At 47.5% G+C, this 16,562-nt stretch overlaps 1 protein-coding gene across 2 annotated transcripts in view; it reads right to left on the minus strand.

The window, feature by feature from the left end:
- Positions 1-1,129: 1,129 nt before the first annotated feature.
- Positions 1,130-16,562, minus strand: part of TNR (tenascin R) — a 29,151-nt gene continuing 13,718 nt past the window's right edge. Inside the window, exons 8-21 of one of the 2 annotated variants that reach the window (XM_005150193.3) lie at positions 14,371-14,460; positions 14,002-14,265; positions 13,110-13,376; positions 12,880-12,999; positions 12,239-12,382; positions 11,489-11,608; positions 10,879-11,016; positions 10,158-10,288; positions 9,036-9,168; positions 5,803-5,954; positions 4,747-4,843; positions 3,789-3,950; positions 1,699-1,862; positions 1,130-1,249 (exon numbers count right to left, since the gene is read on the minus strand). In XM_005150193.3, coding sequence (XP_005150250.1) covers positions 1,130-1,249; positions 1,699-1,862; positions 3,789-3,950; positions 4,747-4,843; positions 5,803-5,954; positions 9,036-9,168; positions 10,158-10,288; positions 10,879-11,016; positions 11,489-11,608; positions 12,239-12,382; positions 12,880-12,999; positions 13,110-13,376; positions 14,002-14,265; positions 14,371-14,460 — 2,102 coding nt within the window. Of the gene's footprint in view, positions 1,250-1,698; positions 1,863-3,788; positions 3,951-4,746; positions 4,844-5,802; positions 5,955-9,035; positions 9,169-10,157; positions 10,289-10,878; positions 11,023-11,488; positions 11,609-12,238; positions 12,383-12,879; positions 13,000-13,109; positions 13,377-14,001; positions 14,266-14,370; positions 14,461-16,562 lie in introns of both variants that reach the window. The other variant, XM_005150192.3, reaches the window with a different exon arrangement.

Below are 16,562 nucleotides of genomic sequence, written 5' to 3' on the forward strand. Positions count from 1 at the left end.
GATGGTTTAGGGAGAAGGAAGAGAGTGGGCATTTCTTAGCTTGCGCTTGTCTTCCATTGGCTGCATCATCATCCTTCCCTGTGAGCATGGAGGACCCTGAACAAGAGCACCTGATGTGTGTCAGCTGCTAGCTTCAGGCTGGGCTGCAGTTGTGATAGCTCTTTTGGTTGCTGTTTCTTCTCTGAGTCTCTTTGTTCTGGGACCACTGACCTCAGTGATAGACAGTGTGGTGAAATGTCAAAACAGCAGAGGAAATGGGCCCTAAACTTCAAGACCACAAGTGCTCTAATTTGACTCTTCTACATAAATCTCAACATAACCCAAGCAGTTGTCATGCACCTGGGATGGGATGAGTTCAGCTCAGAGTGGATCATGCAGATTGGTGCTGGTGGAGCAGCTCTTGTTCCCCTAGGCTCTATGTACATGAGGATGGCTTTGGCTGTGGTGCGGCCAACATGTGGGATGTGGGCTTTCTAAAGTTTCCCTGCTTATGCAGATATTCACCAAACCCTCCTGTGTGATTTGTGAAAACTGGGAACGAAATGAGCCTTGCATTGTCTTATCCTTGTTTTTCCTCCATGTGTACAGTGCCTGCAAGTAGGGGAGGGATGACCAGGCCAGAAGGAGAGACAGGCCTCTGCCTGATGGAAGAGTTGGTGTCTGCAGGATGGCTTGAAGCTTGGGACCTCCATGTCAGGAGGGGACAGGGAGGCAGGAAGAGGATAGGTGTCCCTGGCCATGACTGGGGTGCCAAAGGTCCCTGTGGGGAAGGTTTCTGCCACAAGCCCCATGTCAGACATTTCTAACAGGGTTTGCTGGGGTTTTCTATGTCTTTTAAAAAAATATCAAAAACATCTGTCTGTCTCTTTCTCTCTCTTTCTTCTTGTGTTAAGGGTCAGAGTACTGGGGTAGGGAGACTGGAAATTTGGTATTTCTCTGGGAAAGATGCAAAGCAATGAGGTCTTTCCTTTCCCACAGCCTTTGCTTGTGCCATGGTTCCCTCCAGCACTCGTGAGGGGCAGGTTGCTATCTCAGATGAGTAGTAAATTCCCCTCCTTTTCATATTATAAAATACAAACAAATGACAGAAAAGGTCAGATGGTGGAAGGCAGGAGGGGGTTCAGCTGCCTCAGAGCTGTAGGGATCGTCGCTTCCTCCCAGAGATGTTACGGTGGTTGTAAGGTCGCATCTTCATTTCCACAAAGGGGATAGAGAACTCGTGGCCTTTCCAATGGTACCAGTTAATCCCCTGGTAGGAGGGAGAGAAAGGCATAGGGTAAAGAAAGACCCAAACAAGAAACTAGAGTGGGATAGGAGGGAAACAAAGTTGACTGCCACAAAAAGCCAGAAGGAAGAACTTGCTACAGCAGGAGCAAGCATTGCTGCTGCTATGGCTTGATTGTTTTTTCCCACTGTTCAAAGGCTCCTGATCAAATTCAATGCTTTTGTTTTTGTTTTTAGTATAATGTAATAAGGTGCCACAGTAAATGACCATGGCAGCCAGTGTGAAGCATGAAGCATCAGCCTAAATGACTTGATGGTGATCTGCTTTGCTCCAGCTGGTGTGGGGTGACCCCACCAGTGCACCTAACCCTGGTGCACTAACCACACAGCCTTAGCTCTAGCCTAGGCTTGCTGTTGTTCTTGGTTGTACCCCTAGAAGAAATGCTGAAGACTTTCAGCCAACTCTGCCCTTACCTGACTGTGCCGGGACTCTCCGTACTTGCCATTGAGGTTGGTGCGGTGGCAGTTCTTGTACCACCAGGCCCCTTTGTAGGACATGGCACAGTTGGTCACAGCGACATCATTGTCCCTGTCCTTGGTGGAGAAGGGGCGACCCTGGTGATAGGTGAGGGAGTCCCCTGTGGAAAGATGTGATGTTGGATGTGATGGAGCCCAGGTCATCTGGTCTTTTCACAAGGAAATTGGGATATTCTGGTATCTCTGGCAGCCTGCCAATCAATAGCTCAAGCAGCTGATGATCTTGAATAATATTAACTGGAATTGCTCACAGTTGTTCATCTGAGGTCCTCTGCTGTCGGTTTAGGATCAGTACAATCCATAGCAAATCTTAAATGGTGCTTAGGCTTGGAAGATAGAATTATATATGGGTTTGAATCTGAATTTCAGTGCTTCAGAGCTGAATTAAAACCTAGATTTGGGCATCCCTGATTTCCTGAAACCTGTCTCTGGTTCAGGATGCTTTCAATCTCCTTGCCTCCTGTTAGCCCAGGGGAAATTTTTCTCCCAAAGGAGATCAAGAATTTATCTCTTGAACCAAGATGCTTGGCATTCTTTTCTCTCTTTGCATAAGGAGAAGAGTCTTTTGGAAGGTGTGTGATGTTTTACGCCAAAGACACCAGCCTCATCTCACCTCCTTACTAAGGAACAAGAGAGCTGTTTTGGGGTGAAAGAAGAGCTGAAGTGAAATATAGTCATTGTCACAATTGCGTGATGTAGTTACAGGAGACATTCTTAATATGCTCCTTGGTGGTTGCTAAGAAAATATGAAGTGGACCCATGCTAGGTGTGTGCAGTGCAGCTGCCATTGATGAGTTCCTCTCATCAATGAACCATATGGCAAGTCTTGGCTCTCTTTGCTCAATGTGGAGTAGAAGCTCCTTGGCTGGACAGTTAGAAGAGGAGCTTGCATAGGGAAGGGGAGGGAGTGATGTCTGCAGCACTGTTATTGGCATTTTTGTCAATGGATTGGGTGACTTTTGCCCTGGGACTTAAGGTCAGAGCAAGTGCTGTGTTGCATGCAACAAAGATCTCTGTCACTTCTCTTCCAGTGGCAACTACCAGGTATTGTAGAGCAAAATTCCTGCATTTTATATGATATGGGGTTCCTTGTTAAGTACCTGAAGTACATGGTGAAGTTTTGTCTGGATCATGGAATCATAGATTCATAGAATAGTTAGGGTTGGAAAGGACCTCAAGATCATCTAGTTCTAACCCCCCTGCCATGGGCAGGGACACCTCACACTAAACCATATCACCCAGGGCTTCATCCAACCTGGTCTTGAACACTGCCAGAGATGGAGCATTCACAACCTCCCTGGGCAACCCATTCCAGCACCTCACCACCCTAACAGTAAAGAATTTCGTCCTTATAGCCAATCTAAACCTCTGCTGTTAAAGTTTCAACCCGTTACCCCTTGTCCTATCACTACAGTCCCTAATGAATAGTCCCTTCCCAGCATCCCTGTAGGCCCCCTTCAAATACTGGGAGGCTTACACTGGGCATGTGTATCCCAGTTAAAGGGGCTGCAGCTGTACCCCTCTCTCCTACTTGGTGAAGAAATGACTGTACCCTCCCTCCATCAATCACCCATCACCCACTGTTTCTAGTGGGCAAAGCCTAGCACTGCAGGTGTGAGAGTGTCCTTGCAAAACTAGCCAGTGTTCGGCCCCTGCATGAGTAAATGATGCAGAGAATTTCAGATTTTTTCCATTGCTGAGAAAAGGCAATAAATACACCCTCCAGCATGGCATCAATAGCGAGCTGCAGTTACTGCCAGGCAAGATGACACCTCTGACGACTGACCTGTTTAGTTGAACAGTGGTGACTCTGATATTAAATATCTAATCCCCAATGGAAAATTCCCTGTGTCCTTAGTGTGATTTATCAGCCTGGTTTGCATGATGGACTGCAGGAAGGCAGAAAGGGTTGTTATTTTGTGTCTTGTTGCTCCAGACAAATAAGATTTGGTGTTGGGATTTCCTTTACAGATTCAGACCCACCAGTAGCAGGATTTGCCTGCTATGTGGTAGCAATAAGGTTGTACCTGAAGTGCCATTGTAGTCCCCAATTCGCAGCTTGTACAGGCTCCTGGAGTCCCCAATGGAGAACTTGTCATAGTAGGCATATGCTGCCTCCTGGCCGTCCCTCATGTCTATGCGCAACTCATAGCGCCCTTGGGACGTGATCTTGTGGATGTTGTCTAAACCTGGTGAGACAAGCAGTGAGACACCCGGTAAGACCTGGTTCCTGGATCCATTCCATGAGCAAACAAAACTCTAGGCAAATAAAACAGCTCTGGGAAATGAGAACATGGAAAGGAGCCAGAGATCAACAGCACTTCTGGTTAAGTCTTTGCCTTTCCCGGCAATGGTGGGGTCTGAGCTGTCTGTCCCCACTCAAGCTTCACCTCCCCATGGCTATGAGAGTTGGATTCAAGGTCTAGGTTCAGCTTTCTCCACGCTGTTGATTCTGGGGGCATTCAGCTGTGGAGCCCTGGTGCTTCTCATATTGCTGTTAAACTCCCATATAAGCCAGAGTGTGTTTATGCTGCAGTGCTGGCCTTGGCTCATGCTTGGGTTTTGGGAGAGCACACTCCATTTCAGAGATGTGCTGAGTCTCCCAGTCATGCCTTTCCTACTTTTTCTGGGCAACTGGTTTGCTGGCTAAGGCCAGGTGAGGCCCATGAGCCATAAATGCCACCAATGCAACCTGTAGTCATCTGAAGGAGGATGATGAGTTTTGGTCCGTGAAAAATCACAGCATCCCCCCTTCTCTCCTAGAGAAGCAAATTAGGGAGCTGCTGGTCTTAACAATGCACTTTTATGTGGTGTGCCTATGACTGACTTTCTAATGTGAAGGAGAGGGAATGAATGGAAGGAAATCTCTAAAGAAGAGCACGGAGGAGTGGGATGAAAGGCAAGGAGCCAACATGGGTGAGCAGCATGGTACACAGGGAGTTTGGGCTTGATGTGTCAATAAAAGGCAACTGGTAAAGGTCATACCCAGCCAAAACTCATCTTCCAAGTTTCCAAATCCAACCCGGTAATCTGCCCATTTCCGGAAGAAATCGGTCAGCCCATTCTGCCGCCTCTGGAAGACCTGCAGTGGAGGAAGGCCAGGGAAACAAACAGTGTGAAGGAGCAGAGAGACACCTTCGCCAGGCTTTGGACACACACAATAAAGACAATACTTTGTCCTTCTGTTGTGCCTTTCAGGGGAGAAAATTGCAATGCCAATCCAATTAGTGTTTGTTGTAGCTATGCAGTTAATTCATGTGCAGAAGGAGAAACTGAAGAGATGTTAGATGATGTTCAAGGCAAATCAATGTTGTAATAGGAAGGAATCAGCCTTCAAGCTTTCTGCTCTGCGCAAAGCATGGTGCTTCTGGTTTCATGATTCTGCTTTCAATTGGCTCTTTCTGTGATATTCAAGGAGATGCACTGAAGCAGAGTGATATGGAGGAAAATTTCCTGGCTAAAATAACATCCATGCTAGAAATCAGCATTTGAGAAAGTCCCTTTTTTGTTGTTTTGTTTTGGCTATACATCTAGTGGGGTTTTGTGTAGTGCATGTAAATAAGCATTTGAGACGAATAAAATCAAAGCACCAGAGCACTATTTACTTAAGCTGTCAGTCCATCTATGTCAAGACAAGAGTTTTTGTGCAATTCAAAAGCCAAACAAGCATTTGCTTCTAAAATGCCCCTGTATGGACTCAATCAGGGTGATGCCTGACACCCTTCTACTGCAGGCGGTGTGAATCATTCCCTGTGAAAGCTACCGGCCATAAATTTCATTTCTAGAACAATAAATCAGCTTCACCCTCAGATTGTGCTCTCCAGAAGCACTGAAAACATGTCAAATAAATCAAAGGGCATTTCTCCAAGAGTAACTATTATTACTGGAGCGTGGGCTATTCCTTATGTCGTGGGAAATGAAGCGTGTGATATTAAGCCTGCTGTCATTCCCGTGCAGTGTGGTGCTTGGCTGTGCTGGTAGGATGAGGCTCGGTTACTTTGTGATGGGTACAATGTGTAGGACAGCTGCAAGGCTACTCACAATCCATCCACCTCCATCAGTGGTCATGTCACAGTACACCTGCACTCGCTGGCTGAGCTCCCCGTTGATGGAGATGGTGTAGACACCACTCAGTGTATCTCCGTTCATCAGGTGCTGGGCACAGTCCTGAGGGTTAGCAAAGACACGGCCGCCTGCAAGATTGAAAAACAAGAAGCAAAATTTAAGCAGAGCAACACCCTTTTGACATGTCTTGGGCCCTGCTAGTTATGATCCATGAAAGATCTAACTTGGCCTCTGCATCCCAAGTTATTCTGCAAGGTGGCGGGACTTCACATCTGCCAACAACATCAGACAATTTAGTAGAAAAAAGGAATGTGTACATATCTGAATTTTTTCCCATATGTCCTATATTGGAAAGGTGCATGGTAACACCACTACGAATGATGAAGGATGTCAATTCTTGGACCATCTTTCTGCACTGTGCCTGAAACCCTGGAATTGAAGCTGTCACCTGCGTATTTAGACAGCTGTGAAAATGCTGAAATCTGTTTTCCTCTCAGGATTGCCAACTCCAAACAAGATTTATGACTTTACTGATTCCAGGGGGATTTTTCTGATCCATTTTTTTGGAAATTATGGTGCACTTGAGCTGGGCTAATTGTTACTTGCAAACTGAGCAGGGATTAGGCTGCGCAAGATGCTGGAGACAGGCAGCTTGGCATTTGTGGCTATGATCCAGGTGTCCTCTAGTGAAGAAACGTCTCATTTGGGGATCAGAGTTTAAGACAGTCTTACTGCAAGACACCAGCAGTATTGGGATGTCAACTCTGTTATTTTTTTTTTTTCACATTTAATGCAAAAGGGAGAAATACATAATTTTCTTTGCTGTTGGTGTGTATGGATGTCCTGGGTTTAGCAGTAGCATTAACTCCATGATGGAGTTAATGAGTGCAGGGCTGGCAGCATAGATCTGGCTTTCAAGGCTTTCTTGGTTACACATTGAGGTGTGAATGATGCGCTGTGTGCATCTGTCACAACTGTGTGATACCACGAAGGGCTAGGATACAGACCCTTGTCTGTTATTTCCCATCTGAGTATATTCCCCCTACCTTTACCACCTGAAGACTTTAAGGTCATTGCTTTGTCCAAATGTGGAAGGTCTTGTACTTTTTACTGTCTCTGCAGTCTGTAGCACAAAGTCTGGTGAGACAGCATTTGCATTTTATAGTATCCAGCAATGAAAATTGCTTCAAAGACAACCACTTCAGGCTCCCTTGAGCTCTTGTGGAGATTACTTGTTTCTTAATTTAAATTCATATCTTTAAGAGCCAAGGAGACCTTGAAAGAAATTTCAAACCACTATAAATTATAAATACTGTATCTGTTTCTCCCTTTTGTCCCATTTGTATACAATTCCCTGAGAACCTTATGCAAACATGAAACAAAGAGGGCAAGCTATTAATATGTCAGAAGGAATGGAAGAACTCTAGGATGTGTATTGTGAGCAGAAGGAAGCAAAACAATTTAAATTAAGCTTGTTTTTTTGTGGTGGGTTGTAATTTTTTGGTGGGTGGGGGGTGTATGTTTGTTTTTTTCTTTTTTTTTTTGTCTTCTCAAAGACAATCCCATATTCCCTGCAAAGTGCCCTGATACACTGCCATAGAAAAGCGAATCCCAGACCCTGATTCTTTGCTGAGGGATGCTGTCCATTGATCTCATTGCCTTGGTGATTGTTCCTGGGTGCTTCTGCCTCATGGATATATGGGAAAGTGGGGAGAAACTGGTGTCTTGCTGATGCCTACCTTAAGCTTAAAAGGAAATAAAACCTGTATTTGGATGCTGCATCAGCTGTCAACAGTGTCTCTAACACTGCTTAGGTCAGACATTTCTGTTCAATGGAAACAGTGCTCTCCTTGCCTAATGTGAGTGGGTTTCTGCTGCTTTATCCCATCTGAGAAGCCAGTTCCATGCAGCTTCGTTCTTGATTCCTGAAACAGCCTCAAAGATTACATGCATTTTCCCATCACTTATCTGAATTTCACTGCCATTATGTGCCCATGTAAAAGACAAGAATAACAGGACAGCTTGATCTGTAGATGCATTAGAGAAGAGCCTTTTCTGGTTGTTGTTGATGTACATAGTTTTTACTATCTCTTAAAAGCAGGTAAAGGGACCTTTGGATGTAACTGTGATAGGGAAGTGTATCTTCAGCAGATTCAAAGAAAACTCTCTTAATCAAACTGGCAGCACAGATGGGATGAATTTCGGGGACACCATCTTTAGACTTCTTAGTGCTTTTGAAGCTCATGAGAAATGTAGTTGGATTCAGCCCTGAACAAAATGCATTCTGTCTGTTAAGTGTCCTGGCCTAGCAAGCCTTTTCAAAGACGATGAGGGATGATATGCTTTGCATGGTTTCTAATGTGAACAGTTGCAAAGGGTAGGGGGAAAGGTGACATTGTTGTGCAAGCTTAATTCTTGCAAGTGTAAGCACTATGTCTGTGAGGGATGTGGTGTGATGGATGCCCACCCTTTGATTTGGAAAGGAAACTGTTCCCATTACCTTAGTGGATTATGCCTTCTCTAGAACTAGAGGTGGGTGAAATAATGCAGTCAAAGAATATCAGTGGGACCACAGTTGTGTAGACATATTGGCTCTGCTATGACTCCACTTATGGTGGTGGAGATGCACCTGCTTGATATTTCCAGGAATATCTCATCCCTGGAAATATTCAGGGTCAGATTGGACCAGGCTCTGAGCAATCTGATCTAGAAGCAGTCCCTGCTCATTTCAAGGGGGTTGGGCTAAATGACCTTTGAAGGTCCTTTCCAAACCAAATTATTCTATGATTCTATGATATCTGTGAAAGATTAGACCATGTCTACAGCTTGGAGAGACCAGCTGGGTCTCTCCTTAGTCGCTTCAAGAGCACTGCTGAAATGTGTTGTTAACTTTTGTGATGTGTCCTTCCTTCTTTTGCTTACACATGTCAGGAGGGCCCAGGGCAAGGCAAAGAGTATGGTAAATGGTGCCTGGTCTGAAGCTCAAATCTCTGCCTTCAGCTGGGTCTTGTCTTTCTATTATGGATCCTTCAGACATTAACTTTTTGTAGCATAGCAGCACTGTGCATCATGGTGATGAATGTACCTCTCTGTGTATCATGGTGAAATGCTGCCTGAGGAGAAAAAGTCCTTAAAAGCAGTCCATGTCTACCAGCCTGGTATGTGGACTAAGCCCCACTTGGCTGTGAGGATGCAGTGTGAGTCCTCACCTGTGGTGAAGGTGGTGGAGATGAAGCCACTCCTCATGGCATTTTGGGCAGCTTGCAGGCGCACAGTGTACTCTGTGGTCTCAGAAAGCCCCTCCAGGCGGATCCACGTATCCTCAGCATCCACAATCAGCTCCTGTACATGGGTCCCAGAAGGAGGTAGACACCAAGAGCAACAGATGAGAAAAGCGATGGGGAGCCTAAAGAGTAAGTGAGGAGGGAAGGGAAGCCACAAACTACTGCAGCCCTTAGTGCCTGTCCAAGGAGTGTTTCACAACTGCTTTCACCCTGAACTAAATCAGTGTGAGGTCAAGGAATACACTCAACTTTTTGGAATGGTTTTAGTAGGAGAAAACTAGCTGGTTTGGTCACAGAAGACTTGAATGTTTGCAGTCTGTGTGTTCTGTTTACTAACTCTGTTGGGATCTGTGTGCCCTCAAGACAGAGCATGACTGCCCAAGCATTGCAAGAAGTAGAGCTGGCCAAACCTGGTTATCAGCTGGTTTTGACTGAGTCAGTTCCTGTCACATTAATTTTTCTGGTTGTCAGCCAATGTCACACAGGTTATTGAACCCCTTCTGCAAAGCTATAATCTTCTGGCCACTGCAAGCCAGTCACACCAGCAAAGGAAATGAGACTGTTTGTGGTGACGTATTTCTGATAACGTTTGTAGCAGCTCTTCCAGACAGGCAGATATGGACACATTCATTAAATAATCAGATATATTTTATTGCAGGATTAATTAGCTGTCTATACCTATCTATCCTTTCTGCAAGAATGGCAAATGGCACTTTTAGCATCTCTTGTTTGTGGGATAATTTTCTCCTGCCTCAGCTTGCTCAACTTTCACAAGTTGTGAATTTCCCGTTTCTGCAAACTTTGCAGGTATTCCCTCTTTGCTCAGACCTGCAGGTGTGCATATTTTGCCATAGGCAAACTTTTCCTGCTTTTTCCAATTGTTCATTTAAAATATTGCTTATGCAGAAAGTAGAGTCTGCCCTTCTGGTCTCTCCCTGACCTAGTGATCATCATTCTTTTGCTTTGTTAGGTTTCCCTTGTTAATTTCTTTGCAATTATGTTATTCCCTGACTTAATAACCCTCTTTCTTTGTGAGGAGTCACTCACCTTCCAGCTGCCATCTGTGGATCTGTAGGTCATGATGTAGTTCTCCATCTCTCCCAGGGGAGGCACCCAGGAAAGCAGGGCGCTGCGTCGGGTGACTTCACTGGCAGTCAGATTTGTTGGAGGATCCAAAACTGCAAGGATGGATAGAGACGGAGGGAAGTGTAAGTTCTCACATGCAACCACCCCAGCCCTGCATCCCAACTCAGTGCACTTGAAATTCAACCTTGCAACCCTGAGCTACAGCCCAGAGTCCATCCTCGCTCTCAGTTTCCAGACCTCATCACCACCCCAGCCTGGAATAGAGCTCTACAAACCCTCTTAAAGTCTTCCTCTATCTGAACATCTTCCTCTGTCTAACCTCTGAAGGGTAATGGGTCTGAAATTCATGTTCTATGAGGCCTCTCAAGCTTCTTGTAAACAAAATGGGTTGTAGTGCTCTTCTGGACTATGGCCTTGGGCAAGAAAAAGACCTGGTCAAGGATCTTCTTGGGAAACCACATCCAGGGGAAATCAAAAAGGGGTGGATGGATCTTGAGAGAGTGGAAATGATGGGTGATGCTTGCTGTTGTGCCCAAAACTGGTATTTGGGTGTCATTTGGGATCATGGCTATTTCTGCACAAACATGTATGTGACAAGAGCCTTGGCTCAGCCTTGCTGGCTGCTTTTCCTAGGGAATGGCTGAGAGCAGTAACAGGCAGTGGGGGAGGTGGTTCTACGTACGAGTTGTGAAGCTGGTGCTGACGGTCTGGCTGGTGAGAGGCCCATGGGTGGCATACATAGAGACTGTATAGGTGGTACTGGGTAGGAGGTTGGTCAGCTGGTACTCCTGGTTGACTCCATCCACAAGAATTGTTTCTCCTGCAACTGTAAGCCAAAAGAGATAAGCTAGGGTAGATGTTCAAGGTGGTTCTCCAAAGTGTGTCTGTGACTTTGCAAACAAAAGCACTTCTATTACTGAAACACCATGAACTATTGTACAGCAACTGAGTTGTAGTGGTGGCATTCAGCCAGAAGGATGGTCTTATTTTTCCCAATCCTTATGTTTGCCTAATAATTTCTTTCCCTTCAGATGTGGGTTTCTGTGAGATGGGTTCTTGCTTGCTCCTGGGCTGCTGCTGGTGGGCCAGTCAGCAAAGTGGGAGGGTCCTATTCCCGTGATGTGCGGACTGCTATGCTCAGAGGCTTGGTGCAGGGCAGTGGAAAGCACCTGCCATGGGACCTGCAAGGGAGGAGCTGGTGTCTAGGGATGGGGTTCAGCCCCGCTGCACACCAGCTGCTGCCCTCCCAAAGAGAAGAGATAAAGGTGAGCTAAAACAGAGCCCCAGCGTACCTGCACGGCGGGTGAGGATGAGGACATAGCTCTCCACGTCTGACAGTGGTGGGTTCCACTGGAGCAGTGCCTCAGTGGGGGTGATGTTGGTGGCTGTGACCCCCAAGGGGACATCCATGGCTGCATGGGGGACAGATTCAAAGAGTCAGAGATATTAACAGCTTGGGCTTCTTGTGGCCCATCACTTGTGGTCCTGCCTTGCTGCCCAGACCCATTTGCCTGTAGATGAGTTATTGCTGCTCTAGCTAAAGAGCAGAGATGTCACAGCTTGTGCTATTCTGATAATCAGAGGCTCTTCCATTGTTTTCCTGAGGCACATCCTGGAATGTTAGGGTTGTTTTTTTCCCCTTGGTTTTGAGAAGTCTGGGAATAGCAGAGGGTTTTATTCTTGCAGCAGATGCTGTTTGTGTCAGGGCTTCCCCACAGATTATTTCTGGAAGTTTGTACTCCCTTTAGGAAAGGTTGTCATGGTTGCTTAATATCATATCTCTGGCTTCCCCATGCCCAGTACATAGATTTGTCACACCACTCCATGACTACCCATGCACATTCAGGGAAAGCTTTGCTTAGCCATACTTCAGAAGTCCACACTGGGCCCTTGTGAGCCTTGCTTATCATCTCAAGCTCGCATCAGGCTGGTGTGAGGTCCAGCTTGCTCTCAGCTCCCTGATTGCTAGTGCAAACAGGGCCTGCCTGGGGCTGGACCCAGCACTGTTTGATTGCTGCTTCCCACCAGGAGCTCCTTCCCACCTGTATGCACAGTGATGGAGGCCACCTCACTCTCCTCCCTGCCCCGCACACTCTTCACCTCGATCTCATACTTGGTGGCAGGCTGCAGCTGGTGAAGCGTGTACTCGGTGGCATCGCTGGTGATTGCAGTGCTGTCTGTCCTCCCTGTGGGGACGGAGACAAGAGCTTTGACATCAGGCCCTGTCCCTGGGGTACAAGAGGGGCTTGGGAGGGGAGGGCAATGGCTCAAGCCCTCTCCAGGACTGATAATGGGATAACTGGGTCTTGTGCCAGCAGGTGCATGCCTGCTTGCCCATCACTCTTCTGGCTTGACCTTTTCAACATCATAGGCAAAACTGGGGCCAAGGGAGATGAGCTTGGAAATGAGCCGTTCCCTAGGAGGGAACATTGCAAGAGGTCACTCCCTCTGCCTCTCTGGGCTGAACTGGCTCTTAGCTGCAGCGGTTCCTTCCCTTTCTCCTCCCAGACACTGTCTTCTGTTCCTGAAACCTCTTGGTAATCCCAGCTACTTGTGGCTTTGCCCAGGGCAGTGGGATGCTGCCTCGGGTGAGGATGACCTGGTGGCTTGCTTGTGTGAGCAGACAAAAGAGGGTTGTCAGCTACAAGCTCAGAGCATGAGCAAGAGTGGTCCGACCCGTTACCTTCAGCAGCACGGTAGGATATTCTGTAGTGGTCGAAGGCAGCAATGGGAGGGCTCCAGTAGACCTTCATGGACTCCTGGGTGACATTTCCCACCCTGAGATCCTTCGGTGCATCGATCCCTGGTGAGATGGAGGAGAAAACCAAAGCTGTGGGAGGCAGGTCTGCTCTCTATTCCCCTCCCTGCCCTCCCAGGGGGGTCCCATGCCTGTTGTGTGGGGTCCTATGGTACCTGTCGTGATGGAGCCCACAACAGGCTCGGAGCTGATGGTGCCATGTATGGCCACCAGTGACACCAGGTACTCGGTGGATGGCTGCAAGCCCATTAGGCTGGCGTGCCTGCGGGTGCCATCAAGTGTGACCTGCTGTGCCTCCTCCTTGTCCTGGGGGCTGTAGGTAAGGATGAGGCGGTCTGCTGGTGGGGATGGGTCACTCCATGTGACATTCACACTGGAGGATGTCAGCTGGGAGAAGTGGAGTTGCGTGATGGGCCGGACCCCTGCAAAATGGAGAGGGAAGATGCAACCCCAGCTGTATGCACACCCTGGACTCCCTCTTCTTCCCAGCTCTTGTATGGGAAATACCCAGCAGAGGTGGCAAAGCTGAAGCTCTGGGCTCTCCATTGATCTGAAACTGTGCTGGGATGAAGAGGCAGAACCTGGAGGGGGAAAATGGTGCTTTTCTCAGCTCTGCCTGTGAACATGGTCGGTGATGGGGCTCTCCCAGTACAGACGGTATGTGTTGTTTAGGCTTCTTGACTGCAGGCTTTTCACACATAGGTTCTTGTGAGGTCCCTCAAGGCTTCATTTCTCCTTTTTATGGACACCCAGGCCACACTGACCACAGAGGACAGCATGTGCTATTTATTCCCCCAGCCCTGCTTTGTCCTTCTGGAAGCCTTCAGCCAAGCAAATCTAGTTGGTGTTGGTGATGAAGGGAACAGTGCACCCACAATGATAGGTCCATTCCCTTTCTGAGGTCAGTGCACCTCTCCCACGTGGAAGCTTTCCCTCCAGCTCTCATCCCCATTGCCACCTCAAGAGTTTTGGCAGTGGGCTGGTGGAAGTGCCATCATGGGGTGGTGGTCTGTGCCCTTGGCCCCATCCCAACTTGTTTTTCTCTACCTGTGAAGGCATCCACAGTTGCCTCCAGGCTCTGCTGTCGTCCTCTCTCAGCAATGATGGAGATGGTGTACTCTGTCCCAGGCTCCAGCTCCGAGAGGGTGAACTGTGACTGATCCTGGGGCACTGTCACTTCAGAGGCCATCCCCGAGGCAGGGGTGAATGTGATGCGGTAGTGGTCGATGGGACCCATGGCTTTGGTCCAGGCCAGTGAGATGGATGTCTCAGTGGAGGCTGTCACCAGGAGGTCCTGGGGGCTGTCAAGCTCTGTGGGAGAGGGTTGGTGTGGATTTTCATCTCCATGCATGGACTATGCCATGGAAATATCTGAGCCCCAGCTGTGCTTGGGGCATGCAGTGGGGCCAAACTCACCTGTTCTGGCATTCATGGTAGCTGGCACACTCTGCTGGCTGTCCATCACGGCTGAAATCCCGATGCCATACTCTGTCCCAGGCACCAGATCTGACGGGGGGTGCAAAGGAAAAGAAGGTGCATGACAGCAGTACCTTGGGGTGTGACACCTCCCCCACCTCCCGTGGCTGGGGGGACACCCTCCTGAGCATTTCCCAGGGTTAACAGTCCTCCCACAGCTCAGGAGTTTCTCTGCATATTGCAGAAGAGCAGACCCTTTTTAATAAACATTGTGAATGCCTTTGGGCAGGGAATTTGGATTGTTCTAGCTCAGAAATAGGCAATTTTTAAAAGTTGTTGCTGAGGTCTGCTGTAATTGCTGGCATCAAGGCAGAAATTGTGTGTGTGAGCTGAGATGGGAACGATAAAGTAGCTATATTTGTTTCCAAAGTGATTCAGCATCAAATATTGTCACAGGGCTGGTGTCTTGAAGAGAAATAGATTATGCAGAGTAAATGAAATGCACATTAATTAGGAAAGGCGCAGTCTTTCTGGGAGCTGAATCAAGTGCCGCTCCTTGGGGTGGATATATCCTGCTGTGCCTTGCTGAAGGGACATTGGAATTGAGCTCACCCAGCTCCTTTCCCATGCACCCCTTGCTGATCACTGTTTTATCTCTGTGGAACATCTCCTGCCTCTGCCTATCACTTCTGCTTGCCTGCTGGTGGCTTTATCCCCCTTTTCCTGCATTTCATGATCTTATGGGGTTAGAGAAAGCCATAAACCCTCCAGCCTGGGCTCATACTGCCTTGCCCAGAGGCAGTATGCCCTGAAGCCACCAAAACCTTCCCCGAGAGGCCAGGAGAGAGGAAAACCCCTACTCCCTACTCCTCTCCTCTTGCTACAATGCAGTCTTGGTGCCAGGGGGCAGATGGACCCCTGTGCCCCTGCTCAGTAAGTGTCAGAAGTATCCTGGAAAGGAGGAGAAGAGCCTGAGAGAAAGGAAGTGGGGAAGGACAAGATGAGCAAGTGCATATAAAATGATGTCTTTTCTTTCCCAGCTCTTCTGGGTAGAGCATAATTAAGGATATTTCTGTGCAAATGCTTATTTTGAAGAGAGACGTATGTGGCAGGGGAAGACTTGCTCTGTTTTTAAGATTAAATCTTTGATGTGCTCTGCTTGTCTGCTTGTCGGTGTTCCTCACTGCTTTTCCTGAAGGCAGATAAAGGCAGCTGAAGGAATTGCTGTTGCTTTTGCACCATTGATCCCACCAGGCCCCAGGAAACCCACACCAACAGGCTTTGTACCACGTGCAGCAAGGCTTTGGTGGACAGGACTACCACATGGGTAACAGACATGGGAGATGCCCGTGTGCCATCCACAACATGGCTATCCTGGCTTTTCGTCAATTATAATTTATATATTTATTTTTGCCAGCAGTTTTGAGGGGTTTTTTTTATTATTATTATTTTCTGCTATGATTAGATTAAAAAAAAAGAAGTTTATTACATGGTACAGTGGGAACTAGAAGTAATGCACTTAAGTGATGATGGAAGCACTATATAAAAATTGCTCACTGCTATCAACTTAAGCCTTTGCATCCCTGGAGCTTGCTTGGGAAAGGGGGGTGGGGGGATGTGTTCTTGTAGCTTTGCCTGAGTCTGGCAAAGACTTGGCAATTTTTTTTATTTTTATTGAGAAAAACAAGAGCCTTCAGGTTGTCACGTCCTCCAAGACAAGCTCAGGCTCTGCCTTGGTGTCATTGCAGTTTGGGTCACTGGGGTATTGCACCTCTGCCCCAAGGAGGGGGATGTGGCCCATTTTTAGTGCTCCTCCTCACCTAGAAAGGCAGTAAATGACCTATAGGAAAGCTAGCAGGCAACTGGTGCTGGGTCTCTGATTTAATTCCACTTCTCCTTGCATGTCCTCATCACAAATGCAGCAGAAACTACCCCTAACATTTTCTTTTTTCCGCATACCACATTTTTCAAGCTAACTGCTCTAATTGCTTTCCTGCCCTCCAGCCTTTCTGGTGACTCAGTGCCACTGTGCCTGTAACTTCACATTCAACTTTCCCACTGAACTTTCTCCTATAGCTCTGTGTGGCAGAGGTGCTGGGCTGGGGAGCTCCCAGGAGGGCAGAAGGTCAAAGTGAAAGAACCTGGTGTCCTGCCATGCTGAAGAACTTCAGCCCAAAGGAGTGATCTTTTCT

This window comes from Melopsittacus undulatus, chromosome 6, assembly GCF_012275295.1.
Source record: "Melopsittacus undulatus isolate bMelUnd1 chromosome 6, bMelUnd1.mat.Z, whole genome shotgun sequence".
Classification (NCBI taxonomy): Eukaryota; Metazoa; Chordata; class Aves; order Psittaciformes; family Psittaculidae; genus Melopsittacus; species Melopsittacus undulatus.